The 23,832-nt window shown below is 42.0% G+C and overlaps 1 protein-coding gene across 1 annotated transcript; it reads left to right on the forward strand.

Moving 5' to 3' along the window:
* Positions 1-814: 814 nt before the first annotated feature.
* Positions 815-23,479, forward strand: LOC108771900 (forkhead box protein P1). The gene is made up of 2 exons (XM_018537307.1): positions 815-993; positions 22,035-23,479. Exon 2 carries the CDS (start codon positions 22,055-22,057, stop codon positions 23,477-23,479), a length of 1,425 nt encoding a protein of 474 aa, XP_018392809.1. The 5' UTR covers positions 815-993; positions 22,035-22,054.
* Positions 23,480-23,832: the final 353 nt, after the last annotated feature.

The raw sequence follows: 23,832 nt of genomic DNA on the forward strand, positions 1-23,832 counted from the left end.
GGGGTGGGGGGGGGGGGGGGGAGCGAGCAACCGGCCGGAGCGGCGGAGGGGAGGGGGAGGGGAGAGAGGGACACGACAGCGACCGCCACACCACGCCACACATAAACCGACCATAAACCAGGCGTAAACTCACCCCCCCCTCCCGCGTGTCCCGCGACCCACGGCACACACGCGCGCGCGCGCGCGGCAACCCCGTTCAGTCAGCCTTCTCGGCAGCGCGGGCAGACGACATTGGGGCCAAGACGGCGGCACAGCAGTCGCCGTCGGAGTCTCACGCGGTGCGCGTAGTCAGTCAGTTGTCAGCCCGGCTTCGCAGCGAGCGGACGTGTGTGTCTACGATCGCCCGCATCGTTATATGTATACCTGTTACAGATATACTACGTACTTCGCGCCATCACATATATTATACATATATATATATATATATAGTCGCCGAGCTCTCACGCAGTGCAACGACGCGTACGTGTCGGATCGCTGTCACCCGCGAGAGCGCGGAGTTCAAGTTCACCTCGTTTAAAAGAGGAGGAAGGAAGATTTCCAGTGGCAATTCGATCGTTGTCTTTTTCGGGAGTGCCTCGTCTCTCTTTTTCGTGAGTGTCGCCCCCCCCTAAGGACCGCACGTACTGCACGAGTCTCTTCGTTTTTAATTATTTTTTTTTTTATTGTCTACTTTCGAGTGCACGGCGGATATCACACGAGAGTGCCACGCCGTGTGTCCCACGCCGACTATAAAGTCGCCGAGATTCGTGTTACGGGGACGACTGTTATGTCGCTGTGACAGCGGCGCGCCGGAGGTTCGATGAACGGGGCACTGCGTGCCGTTCCCGTTTCGACGATCGCATCGCGATAGTTACGCGCCTGTGGAAACCGCACACAGGGAAAAACTCTCTGTATACGTTTTGACTGTTCTGCGCCCGAAGGTCGGCAGGATCGACGACAAAGTGGATCGCTGTTCCATCGCGCGCTCCGGATCGACGGAACCTTTCAAGATTGGTGAGTACGAGCTTCCTCGACCCCCACGTTGGCGAAAATCTTTCAAGTGATCTTTCGAAGACTCGAACCTTTTTGTGTCCATCGTGCTGGAGATCCCTCGGAATCCTCCGAGTCGGATGACGAAGGAATTGCAATCGCATCGGTCAAATTGTGTGATTTGGCCGAACTGTTCGTTCTAAAAAAAATACCGGTGTGAATTCAGAATATGTGTCCGCATATAATTCTCACCGTGTTGGTATATTATTAATATTAACATCAACATGGGGTGGATTTGTAACCATAACCCCTGGTGTTTATATCAGCGTATTCATGGTATGGATTTAGAACCCATGGTGTTAAATTGACATCATGTTGCTCTTAATATTAACGATGAAAATTATATCGACCGAATAATGTTAAATCCACCCTGACATTTTTTAGAGTGTTCAAATGTGATTTGTTGATTCCTAAGCAAATAAGTCCCAAACTCATAAGACATCTTTGTCTTTAAAATGCCACTGTGTGAGTGAATATTTTCAAGTTTAGAAACTCATTCAAGTACAGGTTTTGTTAACAAAAGTTTTCGTGGTTTAAAATAACATTTAATAAAGTTGATATTAAGATTCATTTTTTATATATTAAAGTAGTATCAGTCGTGTAAAAATTCTTAATTACGTGAGCGAATTGTCACACAGAGTAATGTAACATTCCAAGGTTAAGAGATCTTTAAAACGTCTCGTGTCCCAATTTTGGACTTTGTATCGTTAATTTCTTCTCCATCCAAGATTTCGGAGTGATTCTTTCACGGAGAGAATGATTTTTTTTGGAATATCTGTAAATTTAGCTAAACACAGATCTGGAAATAATATTATTATACGACCGAAATAATTACTCATGCAGTACAAGACTCCAAAGAATATTCTGAGAATGTTTCTTGAGTAAAAAATGTGCTGTATGAATACATAGACACTCAAGCTGCTAGAATATCAAAATCTTTTGTAACATTGTCATCGGCGCCTCTCAGCTGTCTACATAATTATTATTTATTGTTCAACAAAGTTATTTTTAAATCTGCATGTAACTAAATTTTTAAGTACTCCAACAAAACCATTCTTTCCATGTAACGTCGCGATGTCTCGTTATGAAATCGACGCAGAAACGCCAGTCACGTTAATTCATTCGCATTAAAAACGTAATAAAAGAGCGATCAGCGACGCGAGTTCGAATATGAAAAAAAAAATAATACTTCAAGAGCGTGTAATTCGAGAAAGTCGACGAGTCTCTCGATTCTCGGAATTGTTCCCTCAAAGATCTGAGAAATTCCATGCCGCCCTTTCGAGACAATGAAATTTGCTCGGCATGCTCGCCGTCATCGATCGCTTCAATTCGCGACGTTAGAAACATCATCCTAGAACACGTGCTTCTTCCGCAGGCAGGTGAGACGTCAGAACGGCGCGTGCGAAACTCCGGTCCGCACCGTTTTGACAGATCTCTATTATCTCGCCGATAGATATCAGCTCGAATTCGTCAGAGATCGACTTTTCTAAATTACAAACCAAAATTGTTATCATATACTAATTGAAAGTTCTTGGTGCATTCTAAAAAAAATGAAGACGTAGATTTAACCCCACGCGTTTTAAATCATGTTGACGTTGGTATCAACTTCGGCACCCGAAAAGGCGAGGTGTTAACAGCAATGTCGTTCAATGTAAAAAGACCAAAAAAGTATAATGTAAATAAGAATTAAAATATAAAACAGAGAGAAGGACCTCACGCGATGTGACAAGTATAAATGTTGTGAAAGAATTTGTCGCACTTGGGACGTAAACGCGAGACGTAGTACGCCGATTGGCCGAGGTGGTCGCGCGGCGGCGAATGACGCAATATATCGCGCCGCGCGCGATATTTGCGAACGTGACCGTCCCGGGGTGCATCCATTGTCCGGCCGTGCACGGTGCATATCTTATCATCGCGATATATTCGCAGGCTGAATCACGCAGGCTCTCGAATAACGCGCAGGTGTAGATAAAGACCTCTCCGGGGTTGCGAGAAATGCAATTAACACGATGACGTCACGCGGCTACGAGAATAAAGCGACGTCTTCGCCACGCGCACACTTATTACCGAGATCTTACGAAAGTGGCGTGCAACACGCGCGCCGTTGTTTCGTTCATTCGTTGCGTCATCCCCCTTCCCCCTCCCCCTCGCCGTTACTGCTGCGGGGATAACCGGTGTTGTCAGGACTAAGAAACGCTTCTTATCAACTAAACGACGTACCAGGTTGAAGTAAATTGTATCAATAACTTATATCTATTCCTTTTATCTGCAATTTATTATATTATACTTTCTGCAGGCAAAGTAAAAATGTACAATTCTCTCTCAATCTCTCTCTCTCTCTCTCTCTCTCTCTCTCTTCTTTTTCACAAATGTGTATTCTGTTATGATATACAGAGCCACTAAAATTTTAATCGTTTAATTCAGAATTTCTCCAAAAAGAGAATTTTAAAATTGAATAATTCAGGATTTCACTGAACGAAGTCGAGAATAAAGTTGAATAGTCGGTAAATTTGATAAAATATTGTGATACACCTTTTCCGTGATTTTTGGTGCTCTTGTTATTTAGATCAAACATTGAATTTTTCTAATATTGTATCAAAAATTGTATGAGATATTGAAACTGCACGCTCTGAAAATATTGTGAAATTGAACAGCGTGGTATGGATTTAAAAGCCATGGAATTAAATCCACATCATATTGATGTAAATATTAACAGCAACACACAATGAGAGTTATAGTATACAGGCACACACATGGTATTAAATCCGCTCCAATATTTTTCAGAGGGTGCTAAATTTTTATCTTTTCTCGAAATGTAAATATCAAGGTACTTGTATATAATTAGAAAAGAGTATCAAATCTGGTGCTATTCTACCAAAGTCTGTACCTTCGTAAGGAGACTGTAAAACTTCACGTCGCGCTGTTTCGATTCCGCGCAGCGATCAGGATCGGTTAGAACGGAAAGTGCGCGACGTTCCGCCTTCGCGATACGAAATGCGTTTGCGAAATGCATCGCGATCAAGGATCAAGGTCGGATTTTATTTTTATCCTTTCGACACCGCCGTCGCCGTTCGCGCGCTCGGTTACGTGAGAAGAATCGATATTCTCGTCATACGTAAGACAGAGCCCTCTCCCCCTCTCTCCTATTAACAGCCAATTATAATTTAAAATCAACCAATCGCGACGAAATTGATTAATTGGGACACATTACGAAATCGAGATACGGCGATAGCGTTGCCCTGCAACGATCGATGCCCATAGTCGTTCCACGTGGCTGCGGCCAGTTACCAGAAGGAGCGAGATCCATCGATCGCGAGATCCTCTCTCGAAACGGGAACCTCCCCTCTCTCTCCCCTCATTACGCCGACCCCCCCCCCTTCCCCATCGATCTCCTCCCACCTCGCGCCGCGTGTCGCTACGGCTCTCTATCAAAGTGGGCCACGGCCCAATTTACGTAGGCTCTTTCAACCTCGTGGCGTAAAACCGTCCGTGCAATAAGCCTCACGGATTCCTGCCCGAAGGGCACGCACGTGCATTCCCCGCTCGGGAGATCGCTTAGAATCGGACGTGGCCCGATCCGTGGAATTGGAAAGGAAAAATCAAAAAGTCACCGCGACTGCAGGAAAAGCAGCTTTTCGTTCTCTTCATCGGATCTGTATAAACCAGTCGTATTAAAGAATCTTATAATAATTGCAAAGCTATTTTCTCTGTTAAACGCATTTACCATTGTATAATGTAATGTAATTACCCACTCTAACAATTAGATCGACAAATGGATAATAAATATAATTGTCATGATGACCTATCGTATACGCTGTAATTTTATTTAATATGATTTTTTGAACTATTCTCACGAAGATTATTCTTATAAGTGTACTACATATATTAAAGAGAGTCGGTATTATCTTGTTAATTATGTGAATAGAATTAATTTTTTCTTATTTAACGTACTCCTCAAATCTTTCAGGGAGAATCTCACTCTGAAGAGCGAAATCTCATTCTTAAAGATTGAAAACCGAGCTGTTTTCAAGACTGACTGAATTTTTTACTCTTTAGGATGAGATTCCACTCCAGAATTTAGTAGACTAACAAAGGCAAACAGAGATTAGATATATAATGATCGCAGAGATAACGAGTTGTATAAGGCCAGTAATAATTCTTTCTCTCCAACTTTGCACAGATAAATCGAATAAATATCGTTAAATAAATACAGAACTTTGTTAAAAAAATGTTTATATAGAAGAGACGATCAGTTTCGTAAGAGACGTTCGAGAAACTTCAACTCCGCACTCGGCGGCGATTAATCCGACGCGACTCCAAGTGCACTTGTTCTATATTTACAATAGAAAAGAATGAGCCGGCAGCACTCGATTGGAAATTCGAGACTCGGTTTCGATCGCGATTCGCGCGCTCCGGTCGCAGAGTTTCCGCGAAAGAGATCGGAGTTACCTGCCGATCGATACGGATATTTTGTAGCCGGCTAGCGGGGTGCTATGATCGCTGTCGTCAGAGAGCGGATTAGCGGTATCTCTGCGTTGCGAGGAAATATACACGTAATCGCAGGTGTTGTACTTGCAACGATCGCGAGTGTATAGCTACTGCTGGTTACGGTTCTCCCAGCTGTGTGCGCTTGTATGCGTGCGGCCGGATATACTGGCGATATCTAGGTTTGTACGTGTCGTCGCGTCTCGGACATTGTGGATTATACGTTGCGTCATCGGCCGTTCATCGATCACCACGATGTAAGAAGAGAGAGAGAGAGAGAGAGAGAGAGAGAGAGAGAGAGAGAGAGAGAGAGAGAGAGGGGGGGGGAAGAGAGAGAGAGAGAGGAACGGTGGGCGAGCAACGCGCTTTGTATCTGTTTGCGCCGCTCTATTTCTTATTTAAACGATATCGACGACAAACCCGCGACGATCATAGAATTTTAAGATTACACTGAAAGAAAAGTGTTTGTAGCTATAATTAAATGGTAAGATATATGATTATGGTAAAGAGCTCTATTTTTAGACTCGTGGGGGGAAACAATGTTGGTTGCGACTGTAAAGGTGACAACTACACCAGTTTTTGATTAACGTACATGGTTGGATAAACATTTTACAGTTGCGATACTACAAAATGGTTTATTCAGTAATGTATAGCTACATTATTCTTGTAATGTTAATAATGATACATTTATAGTTTAGCTCGGAAAACAGCTTTTCGAGAACATTCAATTTTTTATTTCGACTTGACTGAGTCTGCTCTCTTCAATCGCTTTATAATACTAAAAATATAATACGTCAAAAGTCCGATGATTCGGAAAATATTCTGGATATCAGTGTTTCAACAACGACCGTATTACTGCGGCGAGAATTGCGTCACGAGCGTTAATTCGAGGACTTCGCCTCTCACGTCGCGAGATCGCGAGCGGCCGGATTCCGCGACGATCGCGATTCAGAAGCAGCTGCGGCGGCGGCGGCGGCGGCGGCACGGCCGGTTTATCGATCATATTAGCAAATATCAGACTTTGTTGTTCGCCACGATGACCTTTTCTCGCTCGTATTATGCAACGAAGGTGAATGGTCTAACATAACAGCCTGCACGTGTTGCAGTCACGTGGCGGACGGGACGGGGGACGCGGGACGGCCGCAACAACACAAGGCGAACCAACTCGCGCGAATTGCGCGAGCGTTTGCGCGCTATGTACTAACAGTTGCATCACGCACCGCGTTATTTCTTAAGCGACTTTCACACCGCCGCCAGCACGCGGGATCCCAAAGAATCGTGTGGAGCCAAAGGCCGCACACGACTCACGTACGGCTACTTGTATTAAGAAGATACGATAGATGTTTCAAGAGAATTAAAAATTACGAAGAAATTACAGATCATTCTGGATCTCGTTTAGATTTAAATTAATACGGTCTACCATTTGGATGAAAAGTTATTTCAATAAAGAGGTAATCTATTTTTAGTCCGTGCTCAAATAGAAACTAATAGAAATCTCACTTTTATATAAATACTTTAGTATTTAAAATGATTTATATAAAGTTACATTGCGATGCAGAAATTAGTAAATAAATAAAATATTTATTTATTTTAAATTTTTGTAATCTATCGATGAATCGCAATGGAACTTTGCATAAGTTATTTTCGATACTTAAAGTACTTATACAAAAACATTTGCAAATTTTTGTTATAATATTATTTTTCAAATTTTAGTTTTATAACAAAAAAAGTAGAATATTAACGTAACACAATTTTCTAGATGTATATCTAGTTTATTTAAAGTACAAATATTAATATATATATATATGCATGTCTATCGAATCCAAATATAGTTTTATTACTGTTCGTCGATTGACGAAACTCAAATGCTGCGTGTTTCTCAAATGTTTTCGAGGGTAAAGTTGGTTCTAAAGGCGACGAAGGAGAATGCGTGGAAATTTTGTAATCGTTATTTATTTATATTGAACGTCGTGCAGTTATTGAAGGACTTGCTGCAACAGCGAACTTGTAGCGAATTCGATTGAACGCATTAGTGCGCACTGGTGCATATTAAAGCCGTTGTATACCGATCTAATTTGAGTGCAAAAGTGAAGTACAAATATTTCGAATGATAAAACCAAAACGTATGTAAATATTTTTTAACGAAACGGCACAATAAAATGCATTGAGGATGTCGCGGATATGTATTCATATTATTTTATATATACATTATGTAATACATGCTTGTGTTATTTTTATATGCCTTTTTACGTCGATTTGTACACGATGGCTTCAATGTGCATCAGTGCGCACTAGTGCCTCCAATCGAATTAGCTGTTCCCCACATTTTGTAAAACTGGAATAAATAAAGTTAAAATAATGGGAAAAATCACATCATGTTCATGTTCGCCAATTATGGATCCTCGTGTTGCTTGCAAAGTCGTATTTTGTCTTAACATGAGACGTTAAGATAAAAGTTAACAAGTAAGATAAAATATCTATACTGTATAATTTAAAGTGCAACCTTAATTTTATAATAGGAAACATTCTTTTGTTCTAGATTAAAAATATAAACCAAGTGCAATTTTCTAGTTTTGTAAAAATCACAAACAATTAAATTGAATCCATTTAATTCACTTAATCATTTCATTTTAATTACAAAAATATTTAATTTAACAAAATTGAAATGGAAAGAACTTGCGTCGTTTTTACCAAAATGTGGGTTAGCCCGCTCTGTCGCGGAAAGTCTCTTAATCGCACGTTGTGTCACCACGTGTCTCGAAAATCGCAATTTTCACAGAGCAACAGGACAGACGATCATCCGCTTTTCGGATCTCGCTGTAAAAGAGAGGAACCGTCGATCATGTCACGATGTATATGCATTATGTAACGAGGATAAACGCTTTTGTGCAAAGGTCTCACTCGTTATCCGCTCATGTCACGTGTATTGTCGGAAGGCCGGCGCGGCGGCGGGACGCGTTGTAAGAAGCGTCATGAATCTCACGTGGATCGCGCGGCCGCCGGAACGTGCGACAAACAACGCGATCGAAATCCGTCCACGCGCGGAAGTTTGATTTTTACGTGATAGCATACGAACGAAGTCTCGAAAAAACGAGTGTAAATTAAAATTCGCGGAAGGCCGCTAGCTATAATTACGAAGTCGAAGGTCCGCTATTAGAGCTAAGACTAATATTTCATTTCTTTAAATTAGCTAATATTTTATTTGTTATAACAATTTTTTTTAAGTGCCTTGTTGATTGGCTACTAGATATTTAAAGTGTTTATTAACGTTCTGGGACATGTCCTTAAAAACATATAATGGTAACAAGTAAAAAACACTAATAAATACAAATAAAATTAGAAAAAATAATATACAAAAAAAAATACAGAAACCAACAAGAAGCAATAATTACAAAGAGCGTGAAAATATGATATACAGTGAATGCCAAAAGTTTTTGGTCAGCGGATAATTTTATGATGATTTGTCAATTTATTTTACAATTTATATTGTAATTTAATAGAATTTTTATTATTTATAATCAACGTAAAAACATGATATTTTAATAGGATTATATTAGGTACTTTTATTTGGCAGTCACTGTATAAAGAAAAATAAGACAAAATAAAGAAAAAAGAACCTCTCTATTCTGTATAATTAACTCGAACAATTTGTCGCCAAATAAAATATTAACTTAAGACATAAATCTGTTTGCGCTGCTTGCGCGTGGCACTTACAAAATCATTATTTCTTTCTTTCAACACTTGAACATATATTTATCTCGTTTTAAGTGCAAACATTTTGGGGGGTTTCAAGCAATACGGACAAGCCTTTTCTAGGTGCACCTTCTAATACACATTACAGAAAAATACATACTTGTTTCGAGTATATTTCAAAAGTTTATATACTTATCCGTAAATATCACAAGTTCACCACGTGCGTTAAACTTATACAAAATGAGTACATATATATTCTGAATCTTAGTAAGTTTAATATTTCAAAATCGAGATTACTAAATTAAAACAAATTGGATCTGTTTATCATACAAAGTCGATTCTTCAATTAATTTTACACGATACTCCTCGAAAGAAAATAATTCTTGTTTCGAATGCAAAATGAGTTTTTCTAAAATTTATAAATATTCAGTGTACATATATCTTAAGATCATCATCGAGAGACAACGTTCTTTGTTAAAGATAAGAGTGAGTTGTACTTAAAAGGAAGAAAGTGAATTGAGCAATCGCTTTTCTTAGCAATAGATGGATATTTTTCCGTGTGTACTTACACACGCGCCCGTCTCGTGTAATTCGGTCTCGCCTCTACCCGGCCTTTCCCGTCCCCGCCCGCCCCGCACCGAATCGAATTAAGCCGGCCGCGTGACGCGCATGATTATGTAACGACAAAGTGTGCCTCTGTTACGCGACTATAATACGACTATACCGGGTGTCGCCGATCAATCTGCCGCATTGTTCACACGTCGCGTCGGTGAGAAGCTCTCTCCCAACTCGCTCGTTTTTTTCGCGCAACTGTGTTCGTATCGACCAGATCACCACGGGGAGATGCCACCAGAAACCTTGGACCCGCGCGCGATTACGATCATCCTCAATACTTCCCTCCCCCCTCCCCCCCCCACTCCCCTTCCCCTCGGCGATCTAATCTACGATCGCGCGGAGAAACGGGAGATAGAGGGGGGAGAGATGCAATCGGACCGTAAAATTCTTTCTTTCCTCCCATTCCCGATGGCCGCGACGACATATATACCGCGTTATCACGCCAGGCCGGTTGCATAATGAGCGGGAAACGAAATCGGAGACCGGTTCGAAATGCCCCGGCAAAGGCCGATAACGGTATCAGTTGGCTCGCTGTTACGTGAGCGCTGACCGCAATCGTAACACGTAGCCACGGCCAAGCGCGGTGTCGGGTGGCCCCCTCCCGCCCCGCCCCCCTGCGGCATTGTGCACATGCCTTTATGTGTACCAGCTGCGCGCGGGCGCTCACGACGAGCTGAAGTTCGTCGTACCCGGACTATTTTCGGGCGCGTATATACGCGCGCATCGCTATTCAGCGGTTTTTCTGAAAACGTGCGCTCCGCAAGTAATAATATCCGGCGGACGGTCGCGCGCGCGCCCCCCCCTCTCCTCCCCCGCCTAGTCGTCACGAACGGACACAGGGTGTGCTCGTGCTCGGTTTATTTAAAATTCGAGAATATATGCGCCGTATATATCCGTTTTCCGAATTTCCTGTCGATTCACTTGAAATTTTACATAAATAAGCGGGAGAAGGCCATAATCGGTCAAACCCACACGGAGATGAAAAGCCAAAGACGTCGACAGAATATTTTCAGAATGTTTCTCGAAAAGTGCGCTGGAGACTTTCATTGCCTGACACACACACTTCAAAAATTCGAAAGTACAAAGATTCTCAGGCCCGTATTTTCGTAGTCGGACCTTATCCCGGCTCCCTGAAATTTATCTTCAGATAAATTGGCTCGGTAGCCAATGAGATAATTCATGGAGCATTCGTGAAGGTAAACCTATGGAATCCTTAAATATACACTTTCTAGTTCAAAATTTGTTACATTTCGTTCGGTGCGCGATTCTCGTTTCTCGTATATCATTCTGCGTAATTCCGTAGAATCCGCGCGATTGTGATCGTTGTGGCGTGTGCGGAGTGTTATTTTCTTCGAGATACAACAATTTTAGACTTCCGTCCCGAGATTTTCCAGCGACGCGCCCGGGGAAATAATGTAAATAAATTTCCGGGAAGATGTATACACACGGGTGAGAATACGTCGCGTATGCATATTGTAAAGCGGCTTCCTCGAATGAGCGCGTCAGGAGGAAAAAAAACAAGCGCTGGCACCGGGTCAACGGATGACTTAATCAAGATACGGCGTGATATCACGCTAATTATTACTCATCGAGCAACATGCAGTACGTCGTTAATTATTTCGTATTCTAAACTATGGTATGATAATCGATTTCGTAAGTGTTGTTTACAAAATCGCAATTTCCGTCCAGCGGATGTTACAATCCCGTCGAACAATAATTTCCCGTTTCTGAACGTAATAATTTCACTTTATTTACTAGTTTTAGCTGAACAATTTATTTATGACATTTGCTATAAATTATCCTTCGTTTCGAGAACTCGCATTCGATTTAATATAAGTTAAATCGGAAATTGTAAAATTCGAAAATATTATTAAACACCGAGACCCGCTGTGGAGACCCAAACGTGGTCCTCTTCGCACATCTTGTAATCGTTACATGTATTTATTACAACAGCACCGGGAGTTTTTTTATTCGCGCTGCCGCAATGCGGATCGCGGTCGAGGCGCCAAATAGCTCCGCGGAACAGAACGTGCGATTTTGCGCTACGCATTAATCCCCGAGGAGTCAGCACGTTCCCGGAAGGAACGTATAGAGTCGCAAGTGCGACGCTCATGCACGCAGCAGCGAGCCACGTGCAGGCCGTCGCATTGCGCAACGCGCGGACGGAACACGTGCCCGCGTGTTACACGAACAACACGCTCTATCTACATCCACTGTTTTTTTTTCTCTCTCTTTCTCTCGCCGTTCCCGGAAAATTAGGTGATGCCGGTGGGCGGGAAGGGGGCAAGGAGATAAGATTTCTTCGGAAATGCCGATTGATAACGAGCGGGGAGAGATACTGCAAGGGGAGACGCATGCTCGGAGGAATTAACAGAGAAATTACCACGCAGTTGGCCGCGACGTTTCCTCTGGTGCGAACAACAACAACGATAACGCACGAAATATTAATAGCGCGCGTGAATCGTGAACCCGAGGGACCGATCTGATCCGATCTGATTTTTGCCGGGCCTTCTACTTTTCGAAAAACCACGCCAGAGATTAAGGTAGAGCGAGAGAAACATGCAGATAATGTCGATCGTCTTGAATCTACTGATAGAGTACTGCGAGAGGAAAATGCTTGATATATGTGACTATAATTGCAATGAAATGATTATGACTAAAAGCTCTGTTTTTAGTTATTACCGCAGTATGATGTCATAGTATCTTTACATCGTCTTTACATTTTTATCAACTACGAAAAAATTCTGTATAAATTATGATAATTTTAAATATTTATATGTAACAAAATATCAAGATGCGTTGTATAGATAAAATTTGAACGTTTTTGTAAAGTGGACTGCAATTATGATGAATATAATTTTTTTTTTAACTATATGCTTAAGTGAAAAAGTGACCACATTGGGTCAAGGTTTTCTTCGCGTCTAATCTGATATTTCTGTGAATTTATATAATTTTTTATGCGCGCATTTCCTTAACATTTACTTGCTATTTACTTGTTCGATTTTAATGACAAATAATGTATATAATATGGATCGACTTTGATATTTCCACGATAATATCGGTATAAACGTCAGAGATTTAAATCCGCGTCGTATCGATGTCAACAGCAACACGGTAAGAATTATACAGACACACCGCGTGGTGTTAAATCATAAATCCACACTCATACTTTTTAAAGTAGATATAACGTGTCGGCGGTAATTTTTCGGAGATTATGCAGCAAACGGTACGCGACGTGGTACGTGTCGCGTCGCGACTGAATTACGGGATTGCGCAACATGACGGCGTGACGTTTCGACGGAAAATCCGTGGGTGCACCCGCCCACGTGCCGCGTAACGTACGTGGCGATGATTCGGCGAGAAAAACGATCGCGAGAAAAACGAGATCATCTACGTGATTCAGCCTCATTTATCGTTCTCGATGACGCTCCTCGTCCTCGTGGGACAGCGTCCGCGGAAAACGCACGCGGAATCATCGTCGTATCAATGCGCGTCACGTATCTCTCTCGCGTTCACGCGAATGGAAAATAGAAGGAGGCGGGGGGAGAGAGGGATTCACTCCAGACGTGAACGACGCACGCGAAGCTTATTACGGAATCTAGAATTGGTCGATTAATTGAGCGGCGATGCGCCGCAGTCGGAATAATAATATACGAAAGCGGCAGCGGTCGATGCCGATTGCGTAACGGCTTGCATTTAGTTCCACTCGTTAGAATCTCATAAGCATTTATTTCCGCGGAACGTACCTGCATTAGCCGATAAAAATAACAGAGCAACGCGTTGTACACGTTGACGTCACGTCAATCTGTGTCTAAAGACTGTACCTCGAATTGAATAGTGCTGAGAAATGTGCCTTTACGTATTTCTTCGTTGATTTATGCGTGACGCAATTCTTTCATAATCGTGGAATCATGGATCATGGATAAGAAAAAAGAGAAGAGAGAGAGAGTGGGGAGGAATGACGTTAGAAACATTTAATAACGTCCGTTCTTTATTGCCGTTTTAATTTCGATAAGTGATGTCTGTGCTTCATCTCAGATGAGAAATTATTTCGTTTACAGATAAGATAAACATCGTATATTTTAAACGAACCTACAGTGTCTATTTGTTCAGAGTCACTAGAGATTCTATAAAAGTCTGGCTACAAGCAATTTCCTCAAAATCCTGCAAGAGAAAGAGGTGTATATATACTGGTTCTGGTGTATATATATATGTATGTGTGTCTTGTGCAATCTTAATTAAGATTAGAGACAGTCAGTGATAAATGAGCAAAATAGTATGTAAACAAAGGATAACTATGTATCGTTTGTTTGCTATAACAACGACATAACTTAAAAATAGTCGCAGTTTTTTAGTTGCAAAACGTAATGGAAACATAAAGAAACAAAAAAGGGAACGTTTTTTTAAAAGAACATACTCTTTTATTCCTCTATAATCAGTTATTACATTGAAATTTTTTAATTAATATCAGGAAATTTCAATTTTTTGGAAAACTTCAGTTTTTAAATTGAGCGAGATTCGAAAAAGAGGAATGAGATTCGAGTACAAATTTTCTACTCTTTTTCAAAGACCGGCTCGATTTTCCATCTTTTGGGGTGAGATTTAACTCCAAGAGATTTGGAGAGAAGATATACACGTGCAACATATGGTGAAAAAGCGCAACGGCGTTACTACGATAACGAAACTTTCGTTAAGACTTAACGCGCGGTGCAGCTCGACGAGGTTCGAACACAAGAAGGACGGAAAAGGAGCCTTGGGAAACGTGAGCCGTCCCTCGATCGAATTATTCCACTTCTGTCGTAAGCGGAAGAACGGAACGTGATTCCCCGGCCGTAACACACGTGGCGTACGTCACGCGGCACCGCGCGACGCTACGCGGTGTTTCCGCGTGCGTCACGGCGCGACGCAGCTCGAAATGCGACCTATCGCGGTCATGGTTGTTTGCGCGATCTACGTCGGAATTATATTATATTAGCCAACGTCGCAGCCTGCTCCGGCGATCAACAATGTTGTTTACGTGCTTGATTGGGGATGTCGATTCAAATAAATATCGTGGCTTCTGTGGAAGTCGCGACATCCACGAGTCAGCTCAAATCTACAATAGATGTTTTAAGCCTGAAGCCGTAAGAAATTGATCGATTACAGTAGAATGCGAGGATAATTGATTGTAATTCGTCACTGTATCTCTCATGGTTTAAGACTTAAAAATTTTTTGTAGATCCGGTTGCAGTCGCATGTGTGGAGAACAATCGACCATGATCTTTTTACGGCTCAAGTTTTACGCCATTAAAACCTCATTGTAGACGCCACTTTACTCGCAGGTATACGACGTTTCGACCGAAATTACTCGCGTGAATCGCACGCTTCGGAAATAGATCGCGAGATCGTAGAGCAATTTACGAGTCACCGAAATAATTTCGAGCTAATTTCAAAGCGCAGAAGAGTGCCGTGTCGCGGGAGGTCGTCCGCCGTGGGCGGAAATCCGCGAGCTTTTGGAGCAGGTCCATCGGGATTTCACAAAGTTGCGATATCAGCGAGCGAAGCGTACGCGCTCTCGAATCTTCGATTCTTTTGTAACGAGGACGTAAGATAGAAGTATTCTTTCCTCGGAGACTTGACATTATTTCTCTGTCACGTTTTCGGTCGATTCCCTTTTAAACGACGCGCACTCAATGGCCGGAATTGTATTACACGGAAAGAACAGTTTTGCGAAAATTTTGTTAAATTATAAAATATAAAATTTTAGATTTTAAATTTTACTAAAATATAAAAGACAGATCTGGAAATATAATTTTGTTGGAGCATCAAAATAATTATATAGAAAGCTCGAGTATGATAAGCAATGTTGTTAAAAATTTTGACGTCCTAGCGATCAATTTGAATGTCTTATACAATTATTTCGACAACAAAACTATTGAGTTTTGTAACAACGTATTGATAAGAGTTTAACAAAATTATTTTTAGATTCGTATCTATACAGTTAAGTTTTTAGATACTTGGCAAAATTGTCATGTTCGTGTAAATTTGTTCTTGAATTAGTGTAGACTCGTTGTATTTAAAGTGAAATAGATACACGTAAATAATGGTTTCGCTGAGGTATTTAAAAATTTAGCTAGATAGAGATCTGAAAATAATTTTGCAAGCTATATTTAAGTGTGATAAGAGTAATATTGCAAAAAGTTTCGACATTTTAATAATTAACTGAAAACGCCCTACATAATCATTTTAATAGTCCAACAAATTATTTTTATATCTGCATCTAGCTAAACTTTCCGTCAATAAAACCGTTTTTTATATATAGACTTTATTCAATAAAAGCAAATTAAAGGTTCGTTGGTCACAAGTGGTTGTTTTAGTTTAAATTGCTCCAGATTGAAAGGGAGCTTCGGAGAAAAACGAAAAAAGCGCTTGGAAAGAACGATTTTCCTATGGTATCTAAAAATTTAGGTGAATACAGATTTCAAAGTAATTTTATTGAGCCATCAAAGTAATTATATAGGAAACTCAAGCATGATGAGCAATGCTGCAAAAAGTTTTCACATTCTAACTACCAACTGAAGTAGCCTATATAATTATTTCGATAGTCCAACAAAATTATTTTTAGATGTTCATTTATACAGAATTTACCAGAATTCTGAATCGTACGTTTGCCATTCAGAATTTCAATTTAAAATTAAAAATTTCAAGAATTTAATTCAACCAAATATTTTTCTCCGTTTAGCTAAATTTTCAAATACTTTAACAGAGCCTTCTTTTTTTCCGTATTTGAAATTTGGCGAAAGCGAGGAAGGATATTTTAACACAATCCAATGCTGCAGCGATGAAAAAAACAGGCCTGCTGTTTCGATAATTTGGTCCCATTGAAACGAGCCTCGTGACTTACGTGGGCGGCTTCCGTGCGACGCGGAAAAATCGGCAGATCGGATTGGACGAAGGATAACGTGAGTCACGCGAAACTCGTCGTATATGTAATTGGGCGGCTGGAATTCCAGGAGATTGCTCAATTTTCGACGGATATTTCGTATGCCAATAATTCATTGCCCGTGTCGCGCGTTCTGATATATCGAAGGAACCGAACGGCCACCTCGACTTTCAAAGCTGGTTGCGAATTGTGTGTCGTAATGCACCGGCAATGCGGCTCGCCAGGAGAACGTTCAATAGACTTCCACATCCTTCAACAGTCAAATTCCACGAGCGCGAATCATGGTGGTCGCAATAATTCCACCGAAAATAATAACGATAAAACTGCTCGACAAAATTCTCATTTATCTTGTGTTAAATTGATTTAGTAGAGTATTTTTTTACACTTATTTCTCTCCTGTTCACAATTAGACATAAATAATAGAGAATAACTACTGAATTTTTAACATGAGATTTTCTATTCATTATAAAAAACTTTGAAAATAAATTATTTTGGAGAAAGACTCCATGTAACAAGCTGCTGTTAGCAAAATGTTTAAATTTATTATTTTTATTATTTTTTAAAAGAATTAATTTATTATAATTTTCAGAAGGAAATTCAACGGTTACAAAAAGTCGGATCCAATAAGATAAATTCCAATCTCAGTTTCAGAGCCAGCAGAAAAAAGATACTTGCATAAGAACCAACTAAAATTTCCCATTTTAACAAAATCATTGTCGATCAGTGTAATCGAAACGACTCGCGGGAAAAGCGAAATACAGGAATGATACATCATTATCTCGAAGATTCTGGATTACATCCTCAACTGTTCTATTTCCCCGGAACGTGACGCATAACACGGTGACTCTGCCAAAAATGATACGATACGGTAATCGAAATTCCTTGTTTCGCGGAAAACGAGAAATAAGCATAATGCATTGTCACCCTCATCTCGAAAAGATTCCGAATTACATCTTTAACTGTTCTATTTCCTCGCGATGTGACGCATAACGCGGTGTTTACTGCTGCCTTCTCCTCGTGTTTCGCGAACACGAATTATTCGACGTAAAGTTGAGTGATAGAGTCGCGGAATTAATGAGTCATTCCCGAACTACAGAAAAACAAACGAGTTGCGTAACGGCGTATATTAAATAACGAGCATACGTCACGCGCGCCGCGCCGATGTGAGTCCGATTTCCATATCAGGATTCTAGAAATCTTCTTTGTGTCGTTTCGAGTCCTCGAGATGATCTTGGTACACGTTTCGCCCGATCGAGAGGGGTATTTCCTCGTGTCGGTAAATTTATCGGAGTCATGGCGACGCCGAATTGTTTGCTCGCGATTGTTAAATTAATGTAAACGAACGCAGGGAGCGCTTTCCTTCCCACATAATACGTTTCATCCGAGAGACGTTCTGGAAACGTCCTCAGGATGGATCTTCTTGAGGATGTTCTTGAAACATAGAGATGTCTTCAGCAAGTTTTAATAATTTAGGCATCAGTGTGTTTGAGCTAAATTATTTTAATGGTCCAACACGATCCAATTATTTGAATAATCCAACGAAATTTATTTATAGATTTGTATCTATCTAAATTCTTAGATATTTCAGCAAAACCACGCGGTATTCAATCATTTATTTGAAATATTAAAAGCACTGAACATTAATTAACCCCGATTACAGCAACAGGCCATTTGGACTTGAAGAGAAAATTTTTGGATGATCGTAGAGAATCTATACGATTAGTTTTATGAGGTACTACGAGGTTCTGCGAATCGTAGATAAAAAAGAACTTTCCTCTATCAGTCGCCATAAGGCGGAAGCTCGTTTGCATCCTGCACTTCAGGCAAGACGGTTTAGAAGTTACAAGATGTGTAGTTTTCGTAGTTGAGGGTTAAAACGAGCAATCAATTACTGTCCTTCGTATTAAATTGGCCGGTATTAGATTTCCGTAAGACGAGCGCGCCGCGAGCACACCAGCAAGTCAGGGATCTCTTCCGCGGAGAGTAAACCTCCTCTCTACGGCAACGGAGGCTCGACTTTCATTAACGCGTCGCACACGCGCGTCTTACGACGAGCGCGTAGCGCACGCTTCCGCGGAAATGAGCGCGGCTTACATAACGCGCGTCATTAATACATCCGTCACGCGAAATGCTTTATCGTTTGTATGAAAATGTAAAGGAGCTAAAGTTTATCAATAGTTGCATAACTATACGTGCGCGAGCGGCATTTTACTGCCAAGATCTTATTTCCCGCGTCAACTATGATTTGATAGCGTAATATGTGGCTGATTCTGATTGTGAGTAGAAATCCGGTACAGGAAGAATTACGAAGCGGTTAGAAAAGTGTACAATTAATTGTGAGATACCTACTTACGTAAAATATATGCCGTAATGTAAAATATAATAAGCTTTTACAGAAATCCAATTCTGGTCAATTTAATACTGAAGGATAGTAATTAATTACTTATTTGAAGTATCGAAAGCACTGTTCAGTACTTTTAGCATTCAAATAAGTAATAGATTATCGTCTTTCGATAACGAATTAACCGCAGTATTACATTTTTGTAAAGATAATCAAATAAAATTTTAACTTGCTTTTTTCTTCGTTGTTGGGCCGTTGTGATATTATCGTAGGAACTTTCGGACAGTTCGATATCTCGTATTGTTTTCACAAAGTCGGACTTGTGAAGTGATTAATTATCGGTAGTTGACACTCAACGTATCTATTAAGACGACTAAAATATTTCCGCATGTGGAACACGTCAATTTACGCAACAACACTTATCTCGTCTAAAAGTGGATTTCTTACGGACTACATAGAAGGAACGGTTTCGCTGAAGTATCTAAAAATTTAGCGAGATATGGATCTGAAAATAATTATGTAGGACGCTAAATTGATAATTACAATAGAATGTTGAAACACACACACACACTTCGACATTATTATCAAGCTACAAGAAACGTAGTACTAGTTTAAGCGTTCTACATTACTGTTCTGACAAATTTTGACGGAGTTATCTTTAGAAAAATTTAGCTCAATCTCAAAATAATTATTTTGGACCATCAAAAACTTTTCGCAGCACTGCTCATCTGAATTTTCTATAGAATTGTTTTGTCTAACAAAATTATTTTCATTTGTATTTAGCTAAATTTTTAGATATTCAACAAAATCGGTTTTTTTTAATGCGGCTATAAATCTGCAAATAATTTTGTTAGACTATAAAATAATTTAGATGCTTCGTATTACTTTTTGTCCTACTTTTTGCAGCTTTGATGATAATGCTTTAAAAAATTTTAACATTTTAGCAACCAATTTAAACGTCCCACATGATTATTTTCAGATCTGCATCTTGTTAAATTTTTAGATATTTTACAAACCGTTCTTTTCGTGTAGATATAGATCTGAAAATAATTTTGTTACACTATAAAATAATTATGTAGAACACTCGAATATTTATGTACTACTTTTTGTAACTTAATGGTAATGCTGTCAAAAGGTCTAACATTCTCTAGCAATTAATTTAAGCGTTCTACATTTTCAAATCTGTATAAAATCTGCTAAAGTTTCAGCCAGCAAAACCGTTCATGTACGATAGTAAATCATCACAGTTAGCTTATCATAGAGCGATTTTTCCGATCGACGACAATTTATCTGAGAGACAGATACGCGCAGGAAAAAAAGAACGTCTTTCTTCACAATCGTAATTAATATGTTAACGATAATGTTTTCGGGCCGCACCGGGACTTGTGCAATAAATATCGAAGGTCGGGCAAACGTACGATGTTTTCCGCCGTTGTGACGATGCGACATCCCGAACACGTGGTAGCGGCTCGTTAAACGCACGTGCGCGGTTGCGTAACCATTTCCGTGCATCCGTCGGCCGTTCGGATTAAGGCTTACGTATTACGTGAAGGCGATGCGCCGGCCGGAGTATTTTCATCCACGATCGTGGGTTAAAAATAAACGCGCGATCGCGCGAGACGACACGCTCGTACCTACCTCGTGGCTCCGCCTAATCGCAAACCGATATTAAATCGACGATGTGGACAACCTGATTACATAAGCTGACGTCATCTCCAATGAAATTTGTAGAATCTTGTGCTGCTCCCGAAGGAGCAGCCGTTAATTGACCGATTGATCTGTGCAGAACTCTATCGACGTCTTTGAGTTTAAATTCGTCGCAGATTAGAAAAATTAACGAGATCCAGTTTTATAGAATATCGAGCGTTGTGTAACAACGCGAGTAACGACGTGCATTACCTATTTGTTTCTTTAATCGACAGTCAGAGGTGCGAAGCGAGAACGACTCGGGTTCACTGACATCTTCGACCTTGGCGAACGCGACCTTACGCAAGGCTGTTTTGCAACTTTGGACGAGAGAAGTGCGTCCGTTGGCAGTGCGAGTGTCCCTCGGTCTCTCGGAATTCTTTATCTTTGACTACTCTCTGTCTTTATCTCTCTTGTACTTCGACGTCGGAAGTGGCTGCATAAATCAATCTGTATTAAGACTAAAAAGAATAGAAGAGATTCGATGAATAGCAATTTTTCTTCTGATTTAGTCAAAGAGAGTCCCCAGTGAGAAATGACAATGGAATTGGCGTTGAATCGACATTGATTCGATGTCACGGTTCCCATCGTCATTTCTCATTGGATCTATTTCCGAAGTAATTTAAAAATAATGGAAATTACACGCTTCCCAGCGGAAAATCCAGTCGACATTAAGAGTAACGTAACATTAAAATGTATGCGGTCTACAGTAATGTGAAATGTAAATCTTTATAGAAATGCTGAAAGAGAAAGTAATTAATTATTTATTTTAAGTACATATAAAAGCACTGTGTTGCTCAATACTTTTTGTGCTTTGAATAAATAATGACATACAATTTTTCAGTTAATCGATATTAGATTTCTGGAAAAGAAGAAAGTGGAGTAGATAGATTTATTTACGTTCTTCGCAAAATTTTTTTCTAAAGATGATTTGAAAGTTTCTGAGGAAATTCTTGAAGAATTATGCGGTTCTTAATTTTTATTTGTCAAAAAATGACTTTGAACACAGTTTGATAACAAGCCTTTTAATCAACGATTCTCCCTTTTATTTGACACGTACAACCACGATATGTAACCAGTCCTCTCTCTGACGTATGTACTATATAATATTATCGTTGTCGTCATTTGGCACGCTATACAAGTTTCGTCATCGCCATTAATAAACACGTCGCGCACGCGAGTTGACCTACGAATTAAAAATTCCACGCGGCGATATCTTCATCTCGCTCGATTAAACTGATTGACCGACCCTTTTTGTTCCAGATGTACTAAGAAGACAAATTATGGTGGCAGAGTTTGTCTCCCGCCAGAGTGGATCGCCCATCAATGGTGAGACCGCGTGTCTGAACAGCAACATGCCGGCCACGCACACAATGGCCCACAGTGGTGGTCACGGTGCGCCCCACGGCGGACCCCACGACGCCCACGGACCCCTCACGGTGCCTCTCACGCATCCCGGCCATCACGGCGGACCTCCATCTGCGATTCAGCAGCAGCATCAGCACCAACCGCAACAGCAGCCACCACCACAGCAGCAGCAGCCACAACCGCACCATCACCACCACCACCAAGCCCAGCAGCCGCAGCAGCAACAGCAGCAGCAGCAGCAGCAGCAGCAGCAGCAGCAGCAGCAGCAGCAGCAGCAGCACCATCATCATGATGCGGCGCAGGTAACGACGCATCCCGAGAACTACCCGTCCAATTTCGACCTACGAAAGGAGTTATTCTCGCAGCGTAAGCAGCGCGAGTTCATCCCCGACAACAAGAAGGACGACAGCTACTGGGACCGTCGCAGACGCAACAACGAGGCAGCCAAGCGGTCACGTGAGAAGCGTCGCTTCAACGACATGGTCCTGGAACAGCGGGTGATGGAGCTCAGCAAGGAGAACCATATCCTCAAGGCGCAGCTGGAGGCAATACGCGACAAGTTCGGTATCTGCGGTGAGTCTGTCATCAGCACGGAGCACGTGCTGGCCGCGCTGCCCGCGGAGCCTACAATCAGCGTGAAGCGTGCGAAGATACCCCCGTCGGCGGCGCTTCTTTACGCGCGCTCTCCCAGCCCAGTGCACACGTCGGTGATCCATCAGCCGGTGAGCGGCGCCCGTTCGCCCAGATCGCCGGCCCAGCTCTACGTGCCCGAGACGACCGCTTACCCAGAGACCGAGAGCTTCCAGTATCCGTACTCGCACCCGGCGATGCACCACCTGGACACCACGAGCGCGCTGAACCTGTCGTCGCGTGGCCGCCGGGCGCAGTCACCGTTCGAGCTGTCGTCTGGTAGCGGCGACGAGGCCGGTCCCCAGCTGGTTGTGGGCTCCCAGAATAACCCAGCCGCCAACAACAGTCTGCCCCATAAACTCAGGCACAAGTCGCGTATCGGTGACAAAGACGCCGCGAGCGCGCTGCTCGCACTTCAGGGTATCAAGCAGGAACCTGGACCGCGAGCGTCGCCACCCTGGGACGAGGGTTCCAGCGACGAGCGCGACTCTGGCATCTCGTTAGGCGCCGAGTGGACCGGTCCGACCGTCACCGCGGTCTCGGAGAGCGATCGGGAGGTGAAGATGAAGCTGGACCGCCTTGCATCCGAGGTCGCGTCTCTGCAATCGATATTCCGCCTTGGGAAGCCCGTCGCAGCAGCGGCGGCAGCCGCGGCGGCAGACGGCCTGGTGACGGGTCACTCCGCTGCCGCCACGGTCAGCGGACCGTGAAGGACACGGTCCCCCTTCTTTTGCGGGTCACTACGAGTCCTCCTCACTCTGGCCGGATGCCGGAGTCCCTGGGAAATTGGACGTGGAGCCCTCGTTTGGAGGACGCGTGGGAAGGACAAGAGTCTTGAACCGTCGAGTTTGATCGCACCAAGCTGGACATCGCGTATTCGCGAACGAGCGTAAAGGATTCTGTTAAAGAATTCGCGCGAGTATTTAAAGGATGAAAAGCGTGCGAAAGGTTTTAACGATACCGGTGCAACGGAAGCAGATGCATAGCGATCGCTTTGAAATAACATAGAATACTCACGAGTCTCTCGTGAATGATTCGCGATTACCGATTGCTATCTGATCTG

This window comes from Cyphomyrmex costatus, unplaced genomic scaffold (genome assembly GCF_001594065.2).
Source record: "Cyphomyrmex costatus isolate MS0001 unplaced genomic scaffold, Ccosl1.0 scaffold17, whole genome shotgun sequence".
Classification (NCBI taxonomy): domain Eukaryota; kingdom Metazoa; phylum Arthropoda; class Insecta; order Hymenoptera; family Formicidae; genus Cyphomyrmex; species Cyphomyrmex costatus.